The sequence below is a fragment of the Anoplopoma fimbria genome, chromosome 9 (assembly GCF_027596085.1).
Source record: "Anoplopoma fimbria isolate UVic2021 breed Golden Eagle Sablefish chromosome 9, Afim_UVic_2022, whole genome shotgun sequence".
Taxonomy (NCBI): domain Eukaryota; kingdom Metazoa; phylum Chordata; class Actinopteri; order Perciformes; family Anoplopomatidae; genus Anoplopoma; species Anoplopoma fimbria.
Window position 1 is genome coordinate 25,699,689 of NC_072457.1, and position 23,436 is coordinate 25,723,124.

A 23,436-nucleotide genomic window follows, 5' to 3' on the forward strand; every position below is an offset into this window, starting at 1 on the left:
ATCGGATTCACTTTGTCTCAGAAGACGGGGTATGGAAACCATTTTGTCTATCCAATTGTTTTAGGTCTGCATTCATGGTAACAGGCATAGCGTGTTGTTGGGTGGTGGTGGTGGGGGTGATGGGTGGGGGGTTCAGCTCCGGACAAGGCTGGCGACTCTAAACAGGCGAGGGCTCAGCACTAGGAGCAGCTTAGGGGCCGATTACATTTCAAGTGTCCATCGAATAAAACATCAGAAAAAAAAAAAAAAAAACAAGAAAAGAAAATGGCTACATTTCTTATCCCACTCCCACCCTCCCCACCCCCAAAAAAAACAATTGACAATAAGCCATAAAATATACAATTCTTAAAATAAGGAATGAGGAATATATAAGCATCAAAAAAGGAGGAGTAAAATAAGACAGAACCAAAATAAGTTAACTCCCCCCCCCACGCCCCCCCCATTGCTTGTGTTCTTTTGGGGGGGGGGATTTGAGAAATAAATATTTAAAAAGGGAGGTGTTGTATTTTTTTTTTTTTTTTTCTTTCACATACAAAAGGATTCATGTGAGATCCATGAGAGAGAGAGACAGTGGGAAAGAAAAATTAAGAAAGAAATACAGAGAAACTGTGGCTGAAGTGCAATTCTTAATGCCAGTGGAGTTGGGATGGCGAACATTGACATCATACAACCCGTTTTCTTCTCCCATCACTCTCCTCCACAGATCACCCGACCCACCAGTGGAATGCCATACACAGCGTTACCCCCCCCCCCCCCCCCCCCGTTCATGAATATTATAAACGAGAGAGAAAAAATATTCAAATAAATAAAAAAAGGTGCCACACAAACGCAGCATTCTCCATCAGAAGTCATACTGGGTTGATTTTTCGGCAACTGGATGGGAAGTTGCTCTGTCGTTTTTCTATCACTTTAAAAGAGTAACTTTTCTTTTCCTTCTCAGGGCAGCAACAGGATGAGTTACTTCTAAAAGTTTCGACCTGGAAACTGAGCAAACTAATAGTGTCCATTTCCACATCCACTGCCACTCTGAAGAGGATAAAATCTTTCCAAAAAAAATGGAATTTAAAATGCACAATAAACACAGGTCAAACAGCAACAGAGGCAATAGTTCTATCCATGAGCTCTAACTTTTTTTTTTTGTTAACTCCTTTTTAAGGTTTACTTCATTAAGCTATTTGTATGTACAAAACAAAACAAAAAATCAAAAAAATAAAGACATTTGCTTTTTGGACAGTCACACAGTCTTTAGGGGAGAGGAGAAAGAAAAAAAAAAGGGAGGATGTTCAAACTGACGAGACAAAAAAGGACTTCAAGAGTTATTGCTTGTTACTGCTGGAAAGAGGATGGACATCTATTCCAAAGTTTGTTGTTGTCTGGACTTTTTCATTGTTGCTGTTGTTTAGTTTTCTTTCTTGGTTTGTGCCGTTTCTATGGACAGTTCTAAAGTAGGCAAGTGCAGGATAGCTTGTCGTAGCTGCTTGTCGAGGGGAAGGGAAACCAAAACAAAAAAAAAACACAAGTTACAATTTCCACTCTTTGAAAAAATGCACTGAGCACCCACATTCAACAGGAATGTTGTTGATATTTCTCTCCATTTTTTGGGGGGGTTCTTTTCCTCCGTGCTCGGTTGGAAACAATCAGAGCAGACACACTTTGTTTTGCTTTAAAAGCTTAGTGGTGGTGGATCTGACCTGCCCCCCCACGTTGGTTTGTTTCACAATAGCACCATTATGAGTGTCCGAGCTTCTGCACCGTCGAGCAGAGGTAATGAAAAAACAATAAGACAAAAGGATTAAATGCAGGGCTCGAAGGTGGATGGCTATCGGGGCCAAGATGTGCTGATGTGGCAAAGTTCGCCCTCGGTGTTGTTTTATAGTCCAGATTACATGTGCTCCCGTCTATCCAGACCCAACACCAGAGAGTTGAGAAGGGTTGCAGAGGACGAGCTCCTCACACACACGCGCCACGGGAGAGAGAACCGAACAGAAACTCTGAATTATTTCAATATCATATGAATTCAAGTGCATTTTGGATCAAATGAGGGGTTGTGTATTTTTAAAATAATTTCAGACATACGACAGTTTTGAGGAAATAAATTGTGTGGGTTTTAAAATCGAGATGATGTGTAATTTTGTTTTCATATCAACCAAGTCTCTGATCTCCATTTAAAAAGAAGATTAAAATCAATTGGCAGTTTCACATCACTGTGTTTCGGGGTCCTTGGTGTCCATGTTGGTTTTGGGGGAGGCTCAACGTTCACAAGTGAGGAGAAGCTCTCAGTGGAGCTCCTCTAGCAGGAGGAGAGGAGGGGGACTAAAAGGCCAGGAGCTGGAGATGGAGATGCTCAGAGGCAGGAGCGACGGGGATGCTTTAAGCTGGGGGGGGGTCGTCAGAGGTGTCTGCTGGGTGTGTGTACGTAGACATGGCCGGATGGACGGGCGAGGTTTGGCAGGGAGGTGGTGGTGGTTGTGGCGGTGGTTAGTGGTAGGGAGCTTTAGGAGGAGAAGGCAAGTTTGACACTGCAGGAGGAGTAGCCCTCGTCGCTGCCCAAGCTCTGCAGGCTGCTGTGGTCGTCCAGGTCGCTGGTGCTGGCCATGCTCACACTGTCCAGCTCTCCATGGGAGAACTCTGTGCTTTCCACGTCCACCTCAATCTCTTCTGCAGCCGAGGAGGGAGGGACGAACGGAGAGAGGGTGGAGGGAGAGAGAGAGAGAGAGAGAAGAACTCGTTAGTGGAAAATACATTAATGCCAGGATAATGGGGTTGCTTTAAGGATATGGCTGAGGATATTTTATATTCTTGATAGAGTCAACAAATCCCATGAAAAGACTACGACAACAACGCTACACAACGTGTTATTTGTAGTCTTTAAAACGCTTTAAAACGCTATTAACATTGCCGAAGTGCATGTAAATAAATATGCATCCAATAAACATTCAGTTTCACTTCACTGAACCAGGTTGGAGCAGCAAAAACTAATTAAGGCTTTTATTTGAATGTTTGTTACTTAGACCTTAAAACCTTTCAGGAAGCATTTCCACTTTTAACCGCCTTTCTAGGAATTGTGCATTGATTGTTTTCACTTTGAATACAGTCCCAGAGGGACTCTGAGGGTTAAACCTCCACGGGGTCGCATTAGCCCCAGAGCAGGTGGAGGGTTTGTTGGCCCTTGTAGCCGCTAAATTAAAAACCAGTCTAGAGACTGCAGCCCCGCTCACCTTGGTCAGAGTCAGAGCGGTCGGAGCAGAGGGTGGAGCCCACACTGTCCATGCGTATCCGCTCTCCCTCCCCTGGGCTGCTCTGGGCTGCAGCACCGCTGCCTCCCCTCAGCAGCTCCAGCTGGCGATGGAGGTGCCTCTGCTCCCGCTCCAGAGACTCCAGCTGGTACTGGCTCTTCCTGTCTGCATCTTCAAGTTTCTGGTTAGGAGAGAAAGAGGGAGGAGACAGAGAAATGGTTAACTATTTGAAACACGGGAACACAGTGAGACGGGAATGTATAGATTACGTGTGTAAGAGGAGGGGATAGCCAGATAAAAATGGCACAAGTAGGTGGTGCAGATTGATTGAGAGAGCGAGATGGTGGAGGAAGAAAGAGTCAATAAGAGTGAGAGAAGGAAACCTGGAAGAACAACTATAAGAGATAGATGTTGTAAGTCTCTAAGGAAATTCCTTTCATATCAAAGGCTGTCAGAATACAAACGCAGCACAAAACAAAGGAACAGCGTCTGTTTTAGACCTCAGCCACTGAACCATTCGCTTCCCTTGGCCTTCCCTCCTTCCAGCTCTGATACCCCCTAAATGATTTCCATCACCTGCCTCGTTTACAGCGCCGTCGCCTCTTGTTCACGCCTAACGCCATGACAATGTAAGCGAGGGGCCGTGGCGGGGACCGATACAGCCGCGTGTCGGGCTTCTGACCTTAACCGTAGCCCCACGCGTCACGTTCGCCGACAGTGACTGGCGTGACTCCTGGCGACGTACCAAAACAATACGCCTTCAATAAGAGATGGAGAGACTGGAGTCGGCAGCAGCAGAAGGGGGGGGGGGCCCTCACAACAACAATACCGGCTTTATGCTCCCCCCTCTCGGTTACATGAACGCACACTACAGGCTGAGAACGCTCAGCCTCATGCCTGTTGTTTGAGTGGATGGGAAAGCATGCAGCATGGTGTCGTAACGTGTTGTATGCGCGGGCAGGGAGATGAAGGCTGTCACCTGAGGTTTGTTTACTATCATTGTAATGCTATCAGGAAATGTATGATAGTCACACATCAACAGCATGTTTTTGTCAAAACATTTTAGGTGGAATAACTCATGGATGTGCTCTAGGTCTTCCCTTCATTGGATGTATGTATGTATTTGAATCTATTACACAACAGCTAGTCAATGAATATTGATATTAAAAAAATGAACGTTTCAGTCAATAACCGTATGTAATCAGGTTCATCTGAAAAACATGTGTGCAGCAACACAAATTAATTACGTATTAAGAGTGATGGCTTTGGTAGGTAGATGAATCTAGCAGCAAAGGTCAGAACAAATATAATCCACGCAGGGATTTATGTTTTTATGGTAGCGATGTTAGAGCTTTTTTTAAATCAACATGTCTGTAAATCATTTGAGCAATATATTGGTATCTAGTTCTCATCTTTGTTGCAGAATACTTCACGTGTGCCATCACCATCGCATTTTTAATGTCGTGAGGGTCAAACACATTTCAGATGTCACCACTGCTCACGCTAATTGGCTTGCTCAACTTTCTTCTTTCGCCATGTGGTTCATATTTCTGTGCTATCCCTTTACCTTTATGTGTGCTTTGGCTTTGTTGAGCAGGCCCAGGGTGGTGTGGCGGTTGCAGTCGGGTCCCAGGGGTATGAGGGCCTTCAACCTCTCCAGACACAGACGCAGGTGAGCTCGTCTGCACAGGAAAGAGAGAAACAGGAAGAGAAACAGAACTATCAGAAAACATGACCATGTACGTGAGGCCTGGACAGTAAAAATGGGGAAATTTATTGCAAGCTGGTAGTAAAATGTCTTGTTAAAAAGGCACCAATGATTTGTAACATTATATCAAAGGTCAGAAGGTCTCTTAAAAGGGAAGTTCGCCTTAAACACTGCTTAAAGCTCTACCTCTTAAAGGGTTCTCAGCCTCTCAGAGTGCATTTTTCCTTTTAAAGAGATCAACCCTTTAGCACCTGAATACAAGCAGCATTGTGTCCTCTTGGGATGCAGCCTCATTAAGACACATTGTATTCTTACTTTGGGACAATCCACCGGCTGCAGACCCGGCTCATGTTTTGTAAATCTGCAGCTTAAGGTTCACACAACACAGCAGGTTGCTATGATTCACGTCTCATGTAAGCCTCGGTACGATACATTATCCCCCCCGCTGGTATTTCTTGCGCCCAGCTTAAGTTACCCTTTCTCGTCTACATTACAAACAAGTTTTAGAGTGTATACGTGTGTGTGTGGGGGAGGGGGAGGGTAGAGAGGAAAAGGTGTAATGGCATTTCCTGGACCCCGCTCTGCTTCTGCGCTCCATCATCCTGACAGTCCCTTAGTCCGCCACTGCAGACTGCTATCTATCCACCCCGCTAATGGCTCAGAGTTGAGAGTTAAAGGGTGATCATTTTGACTATAACACAATCAGCGCTCCATTAGCAGGAGCTGCCCTTTCAGCTAGCCTGAAGGGGGGGAAAGTGGAGAGACATTAAGAGTCAGTGGACTTAGCGGAGCCCACCCAGGACCTCAGGAACAATCTCTGGGGGAGCCCTAAAGGAGACGCGCCCAGGGGACCAGAGCAGGAATTCACCGGGCTAGACTGCTCTCTGCTACGCCCTACTGCTTTAAGACTGGTGGAGACATGTGAGCACTGGATGGAGTGTATCTGCCTGTGTGTGCATGTGTGTGTGTGTGTGTGTGTGTGTGTGTTAAGCTATGCATGGACGGCAGTGATAAGAACACGAGAGGAAAGCCATTACACCGGTAGAGTATGCGTGAGTGTGTGAGTAAACTACGAGAACAAGACAAGTACTGCGTGTCTGGAGAGCTAGAGAGAAGTTCCCTTGATTCAGTCGTTGGAGCTTAAAGGTTGGAAATCATAGGACACACAAACACACACACACACACACACACACGTTTTTTCAGCCAGGGGGTTTGTAATGATGATCGGTCCGGGTCATCTGTCTGTGTAATCTGCTCTGTTCACAGGAGAGAGCAGAGTCCACCTTTGCTCTTTATCTGTGAAATGTCTCTGCGTCTGTCTCACCTGAACCACACAACACACACACACACACACACACACACACACACACACACACACACACACACACACACACACACACACACACACACACACACACACACACACACACACACACACACACACACACACACACAATGATGCCCGTACACAGATATCAGCTGGCCATTAATCACTTCCTGCTCTTGTGGGTGAAGCAGCTCCACCCGGGAGATGTCTAGGAGACGCTACAGAGAGGACAACATGGCAGAATATCTGTCTCAGTAATTCCAATTTTGTCCGTTTTGTTCAACACTGTAAATATGATTATTACTTGATCATATAAAACAAGGAATCGTATCTGCAATTTGTCACGTTTGCTGTATAACCATTTAACAAATGAAGTAGGCCATGTACAGGGAACGTTTCAGCATTGCTGATAGGCCGATACATTATTTATTATGCAGCTGCAGCTGAAGAGCTGACATTTTTCATCATTTCACAGTACATGCAAGAACAAAAACATACTTGCACAATGAACGTACCCATTTTTAATCCTAAAACGAGCACGTGAACAACTGTAAGGACATATTGTGAGCTCTTACTTCTTCCTTAGTCAGATATCCAAACATGTTTTCACAGGCGGGGGGACACACCGGCCACGTATACGGCGGTGTACGTCTGCACGCCAGTCAGGCACCGTGTTAACAAACGCCAGACGTGGGAGAGGCCACCATCTTCTCCTCCACTCCCATTGAGATTAAAACAAGCATCTCAGGAGACGACCTCAGATAACCCCCACTTACAACCACTCCTGTCCTTCCTCCACACTCCCCTCTCCCCGACCCAAACTGACATGATAAATGTAAGGAGGAAGCACTGCCACCGCATATCTAGCCCTGCCATGACCGAAACATCCCATTATGGTTCTCAGCGCTAAGACTTCTATTAAAGGGTGCAGGGTGACGAGTCACCCGTCGGGCTGCGGGAACGCCACTTTGTGCCGAGTCAGTGTTGAAACATAACCGCCCTTACACACACCCATATGATGACGAGGAGGAGTCTGCCACGCCGGCACCTCTTTCAGCACTTTTGAGAGTTCAGTTCTACCTCCTGTACAAACGCCCTCCCTGTGCCTCTTATTGGTAGACGGACATGAGAGACGTCTGCGTGACATTTTATCCTAATCTCTGGGTGCACGATGTGCTCTGCTGTGGAGCACTCTGATAATAAATAATAATAATAATAATAATGATAACTTTATTTATATAGCACCTTTTAAAAACAAGGTTTACAAAGTGCTTCGACAGACAAGCCAGCAAAGCAGTGCAATAGAAGAGACATTAAGAACAATCGTCAGGATAAAACTAAAGAAAGAAACAAAATGAAATAACAAGTGACAATCAAATAAACCAACAAAATAAATAAAATAAATAAAATAAATAAAATAAATAAAATAAATAAAATAAATAAAATAAATAAAAAAATAAATAAAATAAAGTGAAATAGGTAAAATATAGTAAACGAATATAAGATAAAATACTAAGACCAAATAAAAATGAAACTGAATGGAAATATTTCAGAGCTCAATCTAGGACAAGACACATTATGTCCTCGGAGCAACTAAAGATAACGGGAGAGACTGGTTTATCTGCACCAGCAGCACTATCTCTAACTGTCTCACTTAAGGGGTTAAAGGTCATAAACAACTAGCTACTGGTGATGCCCTCAAGACAGGTCCCTAACCTCTCAAAAGTTTATCATGCAGACCCGAGGCCAAAGAACTTAAGCCATTTTGCAGCTTACGTTATGAGTGGCGGCTTGTGACCATTAATACCTGCTTGCCTCTGCCCTATAGTAGCCAAGTAACACGGCGACCAGCCACAGGGCTTACAGTTTTTCCTGAGCTCTCAGGAAAGACCGGTGCTGGTTACATAAACAGGCAGTGGATTTAATGTGCAGCCCCAATAACTTCATGTCCTCAAGCTGCTAAAGCTATCAAATGGTGAGGCGCACTTGGTTAAAAGGATGTGACGTCACAGTCGGACGTTGCCGTTAATGTGGCAACGCTTTCATCACGGGGTTAAGCTGCTCTCCTGAGAGAAGTGCTCACTAGCGATAGCATCTATAAGAGCCAGAAGCAGCCCTGATGCTGAGCTGTTAGTTGGCTGTGTTTAGCTTCTTTAAAAAAAAGTACTTATATTTTAAAAATCATCGATGCAACGATTATAAAAACAAACCTTTGAGGCTAAACAACAAAAAGCCAAAATTGCAGTGAATGAAAGGAACCTTATTACAGACAGGGTGGATGGATCAACAATGTGTCAAAGGAGGACATGAATAGAACATATGTTAAAATCTAACGCAGACTAATAGAAGTGAAGGCTATTGCTCTGCCCCCTTTGTGTTCCCAGTGTCTAATGAATGGCACAGCGAGCTGCAGGCTGCCTGAATGGGGAGCTCTTCATCTGTGGAGGATTACATAACACGTGGCCAGTTGCCACCAGGACCTGCGCTCCGAACTGTCACGCACAGCAGGGATATCAAATCCCTCGCTGACAATAAGACAACACGGGCAGAAAAGCCTCGTTTTTCCCGGTATTCATCTGTGGGAGATTCCTGGGATATACCTTAGCAAACAACTGCTTTTGAAAACCCTTTCTCTCTCTCTCTGTCTCTCTCTCTCTCTCTCTCTCTTTCTCTGGGAGTGAGGCATCGAGCTACTGTGGACTCCAGTCTTAATGCAGATCTGATAATGGAACTGGTTGTTCAAAGGAAACCACATCTAAAAACTGCTGCTGATCTACCACAAGTTCACGAGAGTGATGGAAATGTGTGCAGTTGTGTAATTGAGCTTTTTGTTTTCAAGTCAATTTATTTCAGTAGCTCCCCAACACCAAGAAGTCTCAGTTAATCGTGGCTTTGTTCAGACATAACCCTGAAACACGCTACAGTTGTTTTTGAAATAGGGGCGAAAAATGCATTTCAACTGGTACATTGCAAGTGATATAACCCAGAACAGCAAGAACAGATACAGGCAAAAAAATAAAAAGATTTATAAAAAAGCAGATTTACATCAAATATACTAGAATTAAAGTATGCTAAATCCTAAAGGCACCACCTGCAGGCTCACCACAGACTCAGTCGGCCTTCCCTTTCCTCCTGAGACAATGGGGGTGCTTCCACTCTACCAGTGTGTGTGTGTGCGTGTGTGTGCGTGTGCGTGTGTGTGCGTATGCGTGTTTCTTTCATGCTTAAGTGTGTGTGTCTGTGTGTGTTTCTGTAGCTTGTGTTCCTGATGGGCCCCAGATGGGTACGCAGGCAGGCAGCTCTGCCTTTTGGCTTTGACATGTGAGCGAGCAGCAAGCCGACCCCCGGGGTCACTGCACCACACCTTTCCTCCTCAACCGCCCACCCTCCTCTCCGCCTCCCTCCCCGTGAATCACGTGCGTGACCTGCCCTTTTTCTCCAAAATCCACCCTTCTTCCCTCGCTTTCATTTCAGTCGAAATCACACGCAGAGCTCTGCTTCATAAAACAACGCAGAGAAACATTTATATAAAAAAGGCAAGCGTGTCGTCATTTCTGTGCGGCTTTCCCTCTCTCTGTAGCCGTTGCACTCGTTCTTGAAACACGTCAAACTGCCTCCGATGTGATTGAAGCAGAGTCCTTTTTAAAGAAGCACTTTGAAGCCCTCCCTGTTGGCATGGGAGAGCTGCCCACCACCGCTCTCACAGAACCTACGCACATGATGTGTACATCTCTCGATAGTGCAGCGCTGCACTCAACCTCCCTCGTCCTTGTATCATCTCACACACACGCACGCACACACACATACACAGAGTGCATGTGTCTTTGGATTGGCACTGAAGGGCACACACAACTCTGTGTACGTGCATATACACACACACACACACACACACACACACACACACACACACACACACACACACACACACACACACACACACACACACATTCTGACATCTGATATCTCTGTAAATCAGAAACTAGTGTCAGACAAATAGCCCTTTAGAGTTTTGTCAGTGTGTCGTGAAACGCGTGCGATGGCAGCGACAAGCTGTAATTCCATCAAGATGACAAGAGCCATCGGCGCAGTGTGGTGTTGAAGATATTCCAGAGACTCTCTGGATGGATAACGCAGGAGAGGAGTGTGATATTATTGTAAACAGTTCAGAGAGAGACATCTTTTGAGCACATTCCAAGTGTTGTGACAGTATGAAAAACTCAACTGAAAAGTGCAAACTTATTTCTCAAAACAAAGCTTTCAATCCATTAACAGATATATATATATATATATATATATATATATATATATATATATACCTCCCTATATATATATATATATATATATATATATATATATATATATATATATATATATATATATATATATATATATATTGGTCTCAAAGACCGTATAGTCCACGAGTTAGTTCCTGAGACTATTTGGTTTTTAAGGACATACATTATTGGTACTAACAGCATCTAAACTTCTGTTTTTTTTTCCTTTTCATCATCTAAATTTCATTTGGTTCTGCAGTGATATTATTTTCAAGATAATACTTTTGACTGATTTACTTGAGACATTATTTTACTTGCTCAGGAGTATCCTGTTACTATAATTACTTTACTCGATGGCTATGTAGACAACGAGGAAGCAATCCAGACAACAACGCTCTCCGTTATCTTTTGATAACCCAAAGTCAAAGCCTCACTTGATTATCTGCTACAAAGTCTAAAAGATGTGCAAATCTGCTGCCTGGTGTTTTCCTGGGGGCAGTGAGTATTGAGAGGGGAAGTGGCTGAGCGGAGGCAAGAAAGGAAAATGCATATTCATGCTAGTGTTCTTTGTGTGTGAATAAAATAAACAGCAATACAAGAACACCTGGGCCTGAATACTGGAACGGACAGAATTGTATTTCTTCTGCTTTTCGGGAAGCAAAAAGCAGCATAAAACCACACTGACGATGCAACCGGAGTTTCTGCTTCTCTTTCATTCCATTTCCTCTGGAACCAACGGCGTTAGTCTAAGCAGCAGCGATGGAGAAAAAGAGAAAATATGGCTGCCCTAGATTCCAAACTTGTGAATACATAAATAATGGATAACTTCTCAGGCCATCCAAGATGTCTGACATAATTACTGGATGTGCTCTTAAAAGGCGAGGGTCAGATTTCCAGATACCAGTCAATACACTTCTCTTTGGCAAATCCCACACTCTCTCAAACCCATTTAACACACACACACGATTTGACCTACTTCCATACGAGCAGAGGGGGAGGAAATTTGACCCTTCACCCAGTTATTACACTAATTACACATCACCAATGACCGCCTCAGTGGTAAATCTCCTAAATTGACATGCAAAAGGAAATTAAGACATCATTACACGGGCCCTCTTGGAGAGAAAGAAAAAATGAAAACTTGACTTTGCGAGGGAGTTCTACCGTTCCTCTTCTGCCTCACTCCTTCTCCGAGTGTCGGGGCTAATTTAAAGCAGCCACACATCACGATTCAAAGCGATGTCAAAGATTATTGGAGTGATTAGAGTATTTTGTAATGCAAAGCCTCATTAGAAGCAGACTAAGCCATGTCCACCGAGCACTGCATCAAATCAACGGCAACGTTTCTCACTGTGTGGTGGAGGGGTAATTAAATCAAACAGAAAATGTAGGCACAGATGTTTTTCTTTCTTCGCTCTGAGCATTGTTTTCCAAAACATTCCCAAATCCATTATTACATGGTTAAAAATAGCAAGCGTGAGATGCCTGGTGGCTTAAATGGTGCGGACCGGTTGCTAAAGGGAATCGCATGCAAGGTTCCCTCTCCCAGATCATGTATAGTGGAACAACATGTGAACGCGCGGCACAGCGATCCATACATACAATATACATGGAGAGGAGCGGGGCTCAACTCACATGGCAGCCCATACATACGTCCCCCATGATGCTTTGCTGTGACTGCAGGAAATCGCTGTTGAACACGCATATTCGAACTAAAATTATTCTGTGGAGGACGAACGATCACGGCTTGAAAAAATAAAAGAAATCTCACTCCGGATGGTTCACTTTTGGCGTCCTGCATCAACACCTGGACTGTTTTCATTTTGTTTTCCCCGGCAGAGGAACACAATGACATAAAGGACCTGCATTTGGCTGAATTCATAGTGAAAAAGAGTGCAATTATTTGATCAGGAGAACAAACCTGATATGTACATTAACAGCCCTGCCCTAGGCCCTGTAACCTATACACATGAGCATTCATAATGTGACACAGAACACACACTGAACTACAGACAGCACAACAGTTCTCTGTGTCTGCTCACCACTTTGGTTTACTGGCTTGCTGAGTTAACACAAAGGGCAGGGTTGTTGTTTTTCTGCTAAAGATTCTCTGGTTGTTATGCTTCCAGCGTCTTTCTATGGCTACGTCCACACTTATGCGTTTTTGTTTAAAACCAGGGTGCGTCCTAGAAAACCAATATCACATGACTAGTCACGTACACCGGGTTTGCGGGTGCCGGTGTAAACAGGAAGGAGATTGGCTGCTTAGGTACAGAAAAATAGAGTAAAAATAAAATAGATTGTGGGTCAATTAATGTGGTCAACACACGTCTTCTCTCACTCGTTTACTCGGTTTTGTTGTCTGTTTTCAAACTCGTAGCTCTGCCGGTGGCCGAATACCCTTCCGTACTGTCGCTCATCGCTCCAATAACAGCTGCTTCATCCGCATCACGGGCAGTAGTAAAACGCTGAATTGAACTGCACAACAGTTGCTTGTAAAGACAACAAGGTCAGCAATGACTGTAATTCGTAATCCATTTTGAATTAACCTGGTAGTTGATCGATAACCAAGGCTGCTGTTTGTTTTCTTCCGGAAAAGGGTGATGTGTTCGGGGCGTGACGAATCAGGGAAGGACAGGTCCCGATAGCTAGGACCCAATGTAGTAGCCAACGCGGGTGTCTAAGTCATTGTTTTAAAAACGTATGCGGGTACACCTGTCTACACTAGGGGGTAAGTTTTCAAACTGACCCGGCTTGGGTGGAGTTTCTAAACTCCTTCGTTTTCGGTGCTCGAAAACTCCGGAAGTAGTGTGGACGCTCAGTGTGAAGGTAGCAAAAGAAATACGTTTTAAAATGTAAACGAAGTAGTGTGGATGTAGCCTATGTGTCTCTCTTATAGTGTGTGTGTGTGTGTGTGTGTGTGTGTGTGTGTGTGTGTGTGTGTGTGTGTGTGGGGGGAATCATTCTCCCTCTCTCACATGACTGCTGTCGGGTTGCAGCCAGGGTCACATGTTTACCCATACAGACAGTGGCACCTGACTGAATAGGGTTTGTTTCTTTTTTTAATAGAGGAAACTACCACTCACTAGGTTGACTGCCGGAACAGTCATCAAAGAGCCAACAGCCTGGCTGAAAGAACTGGCGCCTGCCGTATGTGCTTTAGCCAACTACAGCCTTATTAACTGAGCTATAAATGGCATGTTCAGGAAATGACAAACGCACATGAAGACTGTCTTTTATGTTGAATAGCTCCGGATTGGGATGGTGAAATCATTATTCTAGGTCTCCCTTCAAGTTGAAGACTTTTTGGATGATTTATGAAACGACAGATGGTTTTAGCTTTAGCCCATGAATGGCACATGACATAACTTGTGTTGTAGTGTCATGAATGCCCACTGGACAATGCACCACCGTTTAGTCTGACCTTAAGGCTAATCTTTAGGACTTAACGACTTTAAATGACATTCTTGTAACTGAGGTGAAAGTTAGATTTCGTCCACTGCTGATGCGTCAGTACATCCGTCGCGTTTCTACATGCACACACAAGATTAGAGCGATATTTGCCCTACAGCAACTGTACGCTCTCTTTTTTTTCCCCTGACAGACTGATGCTTCCCTCATCTCCTTTATGAAACACGGACAGATGGGATGGATGCGAAGAGTCGGAGCGAGCGATAGAGAGGGTGAGATACAGAGTGGGGGAGTGTTCGGTCTGTGTAATCTGCCCAGAAACTGGCCACGGGCACAAACAAGAGCCAGTCTGTCCGGAGTTCCACTGGGTTTACCGATGGCAAACGTCTAAAATCCACTCGCTCGTTTCAAGTTTCAAGTTCTGACTCAAATTTTTACAATCAACGCCGCATGTTAAGCCAAATGAAGACTATGAAGTACTACAAAACACATGATAAACATGCAAGCTTTGCCACAAGTGTGTATATTATATGCATGGATGACATCAGTGGAAATTTAACCCCTAACCCTGAAAGGTTAAGAGCTGTGTTCTACTCATGGAGCTACAAAGGAAACACACGGGACTGAGTGAGCTGAACCAGTAACGGTTTGTTCTATGTTTTGACAGTGACAGCAGGCACATGCTTATGAGGCTACTTCAACTATAAGTGTTAGAAAAGCTCTGTTTATCTCTGCTTCACCATCTTTCCCCTGACAGTGAACAAGAAAATGGGGCAGAAACAAGAACACAGAACATTGCGTCTCTTGATAGAAACTTGATAGATACTTTAACTGCAGCAGCTCTTCAACTCTTCTGAATGCTCCTCAGAAAGAAAAAAATAACGTTTGTACTCGGGTGTCTCCTTCCATGCAGCCCACGTCCTAACGGTTCAATCATCCACTGAGGGTTTTTTACTACGCTGTCCAAACTGACAGCCATTTGTTAAGTTTGACAAACAGTGCTGAGGAATGAGGGGAATGCTCATCTCTCTCCCACACATGGCAACCGCTCTCTTGTTTGAGGAGTTAAAACAATTCTTAACAAGTCTTGGGACTCCATGGGAACCATGCTGGATGATGACCCATATTCTGCTCAGATGCCAGGGAAGGAAAAAAAAATGCAGAGGGTGTGAAAATGCATTGCAGCATGTGGGTGGGTGGGAAAGGGACTTTCTGAGCATTCAGGCAGTTGTGACCTCAATCCCAAAAAAGAGATTCAGCGAGTGTGGAGGAGAGAGAGACAGTGAGAGAGAGAGAGAGAGAGGGGGGAGTCTTTCCGATTGGTAGTAAAGCTCGCTGTAAAAACACATATGGATTCGGGACTGAAACCACGCTGGAAACTGGGGGCAATAAAATGCAAATGGGAGTTCAGAAATCAATTTGGACTCGCAGAACCCACCCCAACCCCCCTGCTCAACCAATCCCAAGGCCACAAGTGGTAAATAAAGCGAAACGAGGTTGATTACGAGGCAGACCAATGCTGTTGTCACGCTAAACCCCGCCGAGCCACAAACAGCATCCTCCATGCACGGCAAAAGTGCAGAGGAGGGATGGAGGACGGATTGGGATGGAGAGAAAACAGACGAGACGGAGAAGAAGCAAGACCGAGATTGGGTTGAGTTTGAAAAGAAAGGGGATGAAAGAATAGTTTGCCCCCTTTCAAGCAGCAACCGCAGAACTAAACACGTGCAAAAACACGTACACACGTGCAGAGTTCATTGGAGTAGAGAGGGAGCGGAGGGGGGCGGGGCGGGGTAGCGCTAGCTTTGCAGCTGGGCCAAGAGACTCTGGGGCCGGAGCCCATCGCCAACACACGGATTAGTTCACACGTGCACACTGCCTTTTAATCTGCTCCACTGACAAAGGTTGGAAGAGAGAGAGAGAGAGAGAGAGAGAGAGAGAGAGAGAGAGGAAGAAAAGAAAGAAGCCCAGAGACAAGGAGATGGAGTTAGAGAAGAAGAGATGGCCGTAGAAGCAGAGCCACAGAGGGGACGGAGAGGAGGATGGAGCTATGAGCACACACAAACACACACTTACAGGTCATGTGACTGCTTGCTTCCTAAATCCCGCTCCGCATGACCGACGCCCAACGACGCCGGCCCACCCATTCCCCTCGCTTTGCCCTTTAGCCCTCGGTGACTCGAGGGGTAAGGGCAGAGGCTTTTGGATTAAAACTTCAATATGGCCTGGCTCCTAAAACGGGCCTGGTGTAAAGCCGTTGGGATCCAGCCAGATGTTGGCTCCGGGGGGCAGGGAGGTGACTGGGTGTGTGTGTGTGTGTGTGTGTGTGTGTGTGTGTGTGTGTGTGTGTGTGCCCTGGAATAGAGGGCAATCCAAATGTGCTAAATCAACATTTAATGCACAGAAATATGTATTCACGTGGCACTGAGGGGTTAAACTCACTGACTTATCTTGCTAACTGGGATGAAGTCACTTATCCCAGTTGGCACAGAGGACGCTCAGCTGGGGTTAGACGTCCGTTTCTCAACACTAATAATGACATTTAGTGTACGCACTGATGGTGAGAGAGGATGCAAGGGAGCTGCTGCTACCAGAGTCAGGGGGGGGGGGAGACTTGTCTCTCGCTCCTCCTCCATCTCGCAGCTCTCATTGGTGAAACGCCGACCCCTATGATTGGTCGGAAGGCAGTGGTGTTTCCCCGCTTTTCCCCAGCTGTACGGCTAAAAATAGAAGCCATAGTCAGATTTAGCCTAATTGAGTCTGTCTTGTGTCTTTATCAAGCATCATATTCCCCCCACTTTCCATCTCTCTCTCTCTCTCTCTCTCTCTCTCTCCCTTAAGGTACAGATTAAGTTAGCTCGGCTGCTAACGTGACAAGTCATTCCGGGAAGGGGGGGGAGACAGGAGCATTCCTTTCAGGAACAGCGTGCGACCGCAGCCTCGTCCATTTGGCCCAAAGTGGGCTCATCAACAAGCCCTGCCCAATAATGGAACAGGTTGAACAGCGCACCACGTGGGAGCAACTGAACACTTTGTAGAATATTGCAGTAGAGCCTGGACACACACAGTCCACGCTTTGAAGTTGATTCATTTGAACAATCTCAAACAAATCACTGAAAATGCTTCCCATTTCAGTCATTCAAATACAAAACAAGCCCGGGGGGGTCGGTCAGGGTTTAAGCCTGCTGACTAAGCCTGTGTGCTCTTCCCGCCTTGTTCCGTTTGGTTACACTGACCTTCCACAGAATTCTATGCAGATGCACTTTTTTCGCAGGATAAAGGCACAACAAGAAGATATGCCAATATGACATGAGTCAAGGGTCAGAAGGGCCGAGGCAAGAAATGGAATGATGTGGGAGCCTTCAAGTGCCGACATCCAATCCCCTGCGAGGGGCCTTTTTTACACCGGTCCACAGAACATCTGTGTGAGGACGGCCTCTGAGGATTTGAGGCAAAACAATGGTGACCTCTAACTTTACACTGTCTGGTACCGTCTGACAGCAAGCCACTGGGAATGTCGGGATAAGTCCAGAGCAGTGTGTCACCAGGCACTCCTCAAGTAGCTGATAGCAATCTCAAATTATGGCATTTGATAATATAAAAGTTGATTAGAGATAATAATACATTATTTAGATGTTTTTCCGTATAATAATCATATATAATATGCCATATATTGTATCAATCAACTTAGCTATTGACTCTTTCTCTGGTAGAAGCAGCTACAGGATGTTTTGAGTTTGTGTTAGCAGCTAACATTCTTACTTTCCTTCATTATGAAGCAGTGCTGTGCTCATAAGAAAACGTGGTGTATACACTGTGTCTACACTGTTTAAGTCTCTCCCTTAAAAAAATAAAAAGTTAGTGACTGAGGATGCAAATCCCGTAAAAACTCTCTTCTGTCAGAAAGCTGGCAACCCGAGCAGGTAGGTGCGACAGAAAGGCGAATCAATGCAGGATAATGCACTCCTCCTCAACCTCAACTCAGAGCTACACGCCCACAGTGAAAAGTGAAAACGCAAGTATCTTGTCTTGGCTGAAGGGAGTAGGTGTTTTCCTGGCGTGCAAAGTACACAGTTTAAACGAGGTAGTTTCACCGTCCCATGAGCCAATTATAGAACACAATATGATCTCCTCGTCACAGCTGGGCACCTGCCACACTGGTTATAGAGGAGCCAGACTTAGTACCCACAACTTGTCGCCATCTGACGGTTTGCGGTTGTTAGTCCCGCCCTGATACTGGCTCATGTGTCACTGTGTTAATTACAGGTTGGGTCACACCGACACGATGGGAGTGTTGATCAGGCTTGCGTGCCTCTCAAGGCTTCCCTTTAGTCAGGTGTGTCCTCCGCTCATCCCATCAGCGTGTCAATCGGTCAATTACTTCCTGGTCCTCCGACATCGTCGTTAGCAAGGGCTAAGCCAAAGCCAAGCTAGGCTCTTAAGGACTAGCACCGGGGTAGCCAGTGAGAGGAAGGGAGGGGAGGGAGAGAGAAGGGAGAGGGGGGGGACGCAACGACGTGTGCATGCTCTAGCTGGGCTCACCAGACCAAAGATCAAGTCCCTTAAGCTGCTTTTCAGAGCCAAGAAAAGCTTACAAGTCGTCACGTTGGTCAGAACAAAACGGTCCCAGTTTTAGGCCCTGCAGCGGAGCCTGAGAATAGGCTGCACTCACTGGGAAGACAAGAGAAAAAAGACTGCTGAAGCAGCTTGGTTTTGTTCATGGAGCATCAGCACAGCCAGAGAACATGTGGCCCAGGCTTATTCATGTTTGACTGCTCATCCATCCCCAAAGGCTGGAACAACCGCAAAGTGAGTTTAGAGCCCACTGGTTAAAATAAAACGGAAACACACGACGAAGGGCTTCAATCCCAACAGAGTTATGTACCATTTGAAAGACGTGACACCTATTCAGTGATATTCATTGGGGAGTTTTATTGCCTGGATTACATGTTAATACAACTCACAAGGCCTGTGGTTGTAGCAGTAACATTCAATAGGATATATTAGAGCTAAATTAGAGGAGTAAGCTGTAAAATCTGACACTTTATCCCGACAATCTCATATACTTTGCAGCCAGAGAGAGAAGCCTATCTCACACACACGCACAGAAAATAAAACATTGACAGTCGAGGTCACCCACACCGATCCCAATATGATCGTAAAAGAGGCGTAATTATCTTCATTTACCATTTCACATACCACTGAGCCATAACAAATCCCGAGAGAGGAGACCTCATGGATGCTCCTTACATGCCACCCAAGGACAACCGGTCTGCCTCCCCAACTCTAATGGGCAAGACCGAGCCTTCTTAATATTCCACAGGCGCTCACTGAAAGGTGTTTAACCCACACTGTTTGCCCAACTCCCTTCATGGTAAAAAAAATGAATATTGCTTCCACTGCACGGGGGGAAAAATAATTTGCCGTGTTCAAACAATATTAAAATGAATAGGTCGCTGTGGAGGAGGAGGGAGAGTGATAAGCGACAGGGTTTATTGTAGCAAGTAAAAGCCTGCTGTATTGATTATCCATAAACAGAGTCATCATCCGAAAAGGGAAGAGAAAGCGACTGAATACCAGCGGACTAAAACACCGGGCCATGGGTTTAATTTCACTGTAAAAAAACAAAACAAGGATGAGCCAACAACTAACCTGAGCTGGGGAATTTGCTATCAAAATGTTTTAAAGAAAAAGGCCTAATAGGCTGAAGGCTGTGAGATCAAAGCGGCGGAGCATATAAGCCTTTTTCACTGTTAAAGCTCACTGATGACATGAGGAAGTGAAATAGGGCTGTTAGAGGAGGTACAGGATCAAAGCGGCAGAGCCACCACGTTATCTGGTCCCCGCCGCACAGTGTGAGCATCTGGAATGTTGGTTTCCCCTTGCCCCCCCCCCCCCCCCCCCCCCCCAACCTCTTCTTTCGGTCCCTTATACTCGCGTCTTGTGGTTTTCCGCTGTCACGACAACGACTCTGCTCGTCACAGAGGTTATCAGGGCCCTGTGGTAGCCATGCAAGGCATATCGTCTGGCTGGCGGCAGATATACAAGGTTGATAAGTGTTGGAAAAAAAAAAAAAAAAAGGGCCCCAGACAGGCTGGACCATAAAGGAGCTGACTCCAATTTACTTACTTTCTTGGACGTCTGCTCAGATGGAACGAGAGCTGCTGCCGTTGTAGAATCATGGTATAAGCCTGACACACTTGGGTGAACAACTATGCCTGATACATATAGCTTACATTGAGGCATGTGCTCAAAAGGGAATTGGATTAACTTCTGGTAAAATAAAAAAATAAAAGGGATGGGGGGGGGGGGGGGGGGGGGGGGGATTATAAACGACTCTGACTTTAAGTGTGCTTTCTAAAAAAGACGGATTACAATTTCAATTTTTAACCTCTTTTCTTTGCTAATGGAAATTTGAATTAATCTTGTGCTGTTCAATTTTGAAGCAATAACACCACACTAAAGAAACAAAGCACACGGTGTCAGTATCTGGATTTGGTACTGTGGTGAGGTACAGGACGGCCTGTTCTTCTGCAGATCCCAGTGTCAGCAAGGACTGGCAGGAGTGGAGCCAGGACAAGGAGGAGGGAGAGGATGTTATTTCACTTGGGACAGGAATGAAAACACACTAACGCTTAACTTATGCTGGCTTTTTATTTTTTTTATTTTATTTTTTTTATACATCTGGCTTCATCACATTTTTCAAGCACAGTTTCATTTCACTTCATTTAATTATCTCTCTAATGGTTCATAACTGTACAGTACCCATAATTCAGTGTTCAACCAGGCCAGCAGCGATCCCTTCTGTCCTGCCATCCACAGGCTTTACACGAGTCTGCTCTGATTGGTAGAGATGACTACAGCCCATAAAAGGCCACAGGAACAGGGCCGTACTACAAAGTGCCTGGCTGCGTGAATGCAGAAGGAGTGACGAAAAAAACGGCCTTCACACTGTGTTGTAGGAGCCGACATCTCAGCCGGCACCCTTTCATTTCGAAATGAATTTGAGTGGGCGGAAAACAGGAAAATGCAAAACTCGTACGAGTTGTTTGCAATCTGCCGAGGCCAGTCAGCCGACCGGCCGGCCTTCTGTGGCATCGCGTACGAGCACCGAGATGACACATCGACTCTGGTCTATATTTAACTCACTGGACGCCTCTCCTTCCAATGTTCCCATCCTTTTAGAAAAAAAAAGGCTGCCAGGGAGAATGGTGAGAAAAACAGGCCGAGGTGATATGTAATTACGCTGAATGGATCCAGCCTCCCACATCCTTTCATTGTACCCACACCCTCACAGATAATGAAATGGAAGGCAAACTTCTTTTCTCTATTTACCATCAATCCTGCGAGTCTAGCTGCTCTTATTTACGGTGTTGAAAAAAAAATAAACCCTTAACGACTTGACTCTTGAAGCCCGCAAAGTCACGGAGCATAAACACCGGCGAGCACCCTATGTGGGTGGTGAACTCAATCTGATAAGGGCTTCTAAGAGACCAGTGTCTGCTCCCTCAGAAGACGGTGTGGTAAACCATGAAGAACCAAGGTCTCTCTGAATACCCCGCATATCTCCCACTGTAGATACTATCATGAATGCAGAGATATAACTCAGAATAGAATCATGATCAAGCTGCAAAGCTACTGAAAGGACATTTTGTTCGGGTATGAGGCCGACATTGTTGCCGCCTCTACACACAAATCAAAAAACATCTTGGCATCAAAACAAGCACTGAACTTTTGACTTAAGCTCCCGTTCTGCCTACATGCACCCTTGCCTGTGTCTGAAACTCGATGCCCTTAGCACGGCAACCAAACTGTTGCATAACTCTAAAAAAAAAGGTGTGTGCACGAAAAGGATTAAACAGGTAGAAGGGAATGTCTTTAACTAAACCCAACTGTGTCACCCCTTAGTTTTTAGTTTTGCTTCTGAGGACCAGTTGAAGAGGAAGAGCTTACCTAATGAAGGGTAATAAAAACATTGTGGGGCGAAACGAAAGTAGGACAAGATGGACTTGTTTACATGTCAGTGAAGGGTGTGCATGGGCCTGCAGGGTGTGTCCCTGTGATTTAAAAGGTTAAATGTTCTGGAAAAATGTAAAGCCAACTCACCTATTCTTCTCCAGCTCATTATGAGTGGACCTGCAAAGACAGAAAACAGACGTTGTCAATTAAAAGAGAAGCAGAGTTTTGCACGCTCAAGAATCAAAGAACAATCCAACAGTTTCTGTTCCTCCTAAAAGAGCATTGCACTCTGTTTGGGGAAATAAGGCATAACATGAAGATAACAACTATATGAGCTAGACACGCAGGGGCCAAGATAAGCACAGTGAATTACCTTGTCGAATTTGATTTATGGATTTATTAATTAATCCCAAACGAGACCAACTCCAGGACCAGGGCACTGGATTGTGTGCACCAAGAAACGTCAATGTGACAGCCACTGTGGCTTTATACAGCCTCTTCCTCAATAATGCACAGCACAACTCTGTGTGTGTGACACTGCAGCCAGCAGAGTTAAGAGTTCACACACTGTGCATGAGTGTATGTGTGTGTGTGTGCACACTCACGTACACGCCAGCAGCAGGGTTCAGTGCTCTGTTAATAATGTAAAGTGAATCAGCTGGTTCCTGAGAGTCTCTTTGTGTGGCAACATACTGAAGGAAGACGAGCCCTCCTCCTGATGCTTAGATGGCCAAGTTCATGTCCACACAAACTGCACTCCAGCTCGCCGCAAGGGGGACAGGTTTGTGGGGGGGTCATGCACACAGCACTCTCTGTATTGTGGGTTATCAATACTGCAATACACTTTCCGCTGTCGTCTCCTTTTACTTTTAATACTGAGCTGACAACACTGACGCCTTCTTAATACGGAAGCAGGAAATAGAGGGAAAACAGGAGATAAGAATGGGGGAGGAAGGCCGTAGAGAGGGATAAGACAGAGGGACCGGTCCGCGGCTGTGGTTCAGTCGGTAAAAAATGTCCCCGCCTCAGAGGAAATTTTTTTTTTCCCAAGTTAAATTATTTACACCAATAAAAACACCATATGTCACTTTTCCTGTAGTTGGGTACGCAAGACTGGATGTTCAATCAACCGTGGTGGTATATTTGATTTTAACATGACGAGGTGTGCAGCAAGGTGACGAACACGAGGCTCACATGAAAGCTGGCCCTGGTCACATTCTGTGAGAGCCTAAGTGATCACACGCGTGCTCTTTTTGACAGGTTTCAACTAACATATTCTACAACTCTGTAGTAGTCATGCACTGTGTTCTGCATCACCCAACCAGTCACACATACAATGTGGTGTGACTTACAATCTTCTACCCTCAAAATGAATTTATTCGTAGGGTAAATGAATAGTCACAGTCTTTTGTTCAATGCAGGCTCTTACCTGAACATATAATCCCTTCATATTTACCTTCTAATGCCAGTGAGTCTACCAATTTCTTTACCTGTTTGTGAGTCAGAGCAATAGTTTTTGCT

The 23,436-nt window shown here is 45.2% G+C and overlaps 1 protein-coding gene across 2 annotated transcripts in view; it reads right to left on the bottom strand.

Moving 5' to 3' along the window:
• Positions 1–771: 771 nt before the first annotated feature.
• mxi1 (max interactor 1, dimerization protein) overlaps positions 772–23,436 on the bottom strand; it is a 28,924-nt gene continuing 6,259 nt past the window's right edge. For both annotated transcript variants that reach the window (XM_054604514.1, XM_054604515.1), the window contains exons 3-6: positions 22,063–22,092; positions 4,804–4,918; positions 3,219–3,417; positions 772–2,658 (exon numbers count right to left, since the gene is read on the bottom strand). In XM_054604514.1, coding sequence (XP_054460489.1) covers positions 2,495–2,658; positions 3,219–3,417; positions 4,804–4,918; positions 22,063–22,092 — 508 coding nt within the window. In that variant the 3' untranslated portion in view covers positions 772–2,494. The remainder of the gene's footprint in view (positions 2,659–3,218; positions 3,418–4,803; positions 4,919–22,062; positions 22,093–23,436) is intronic.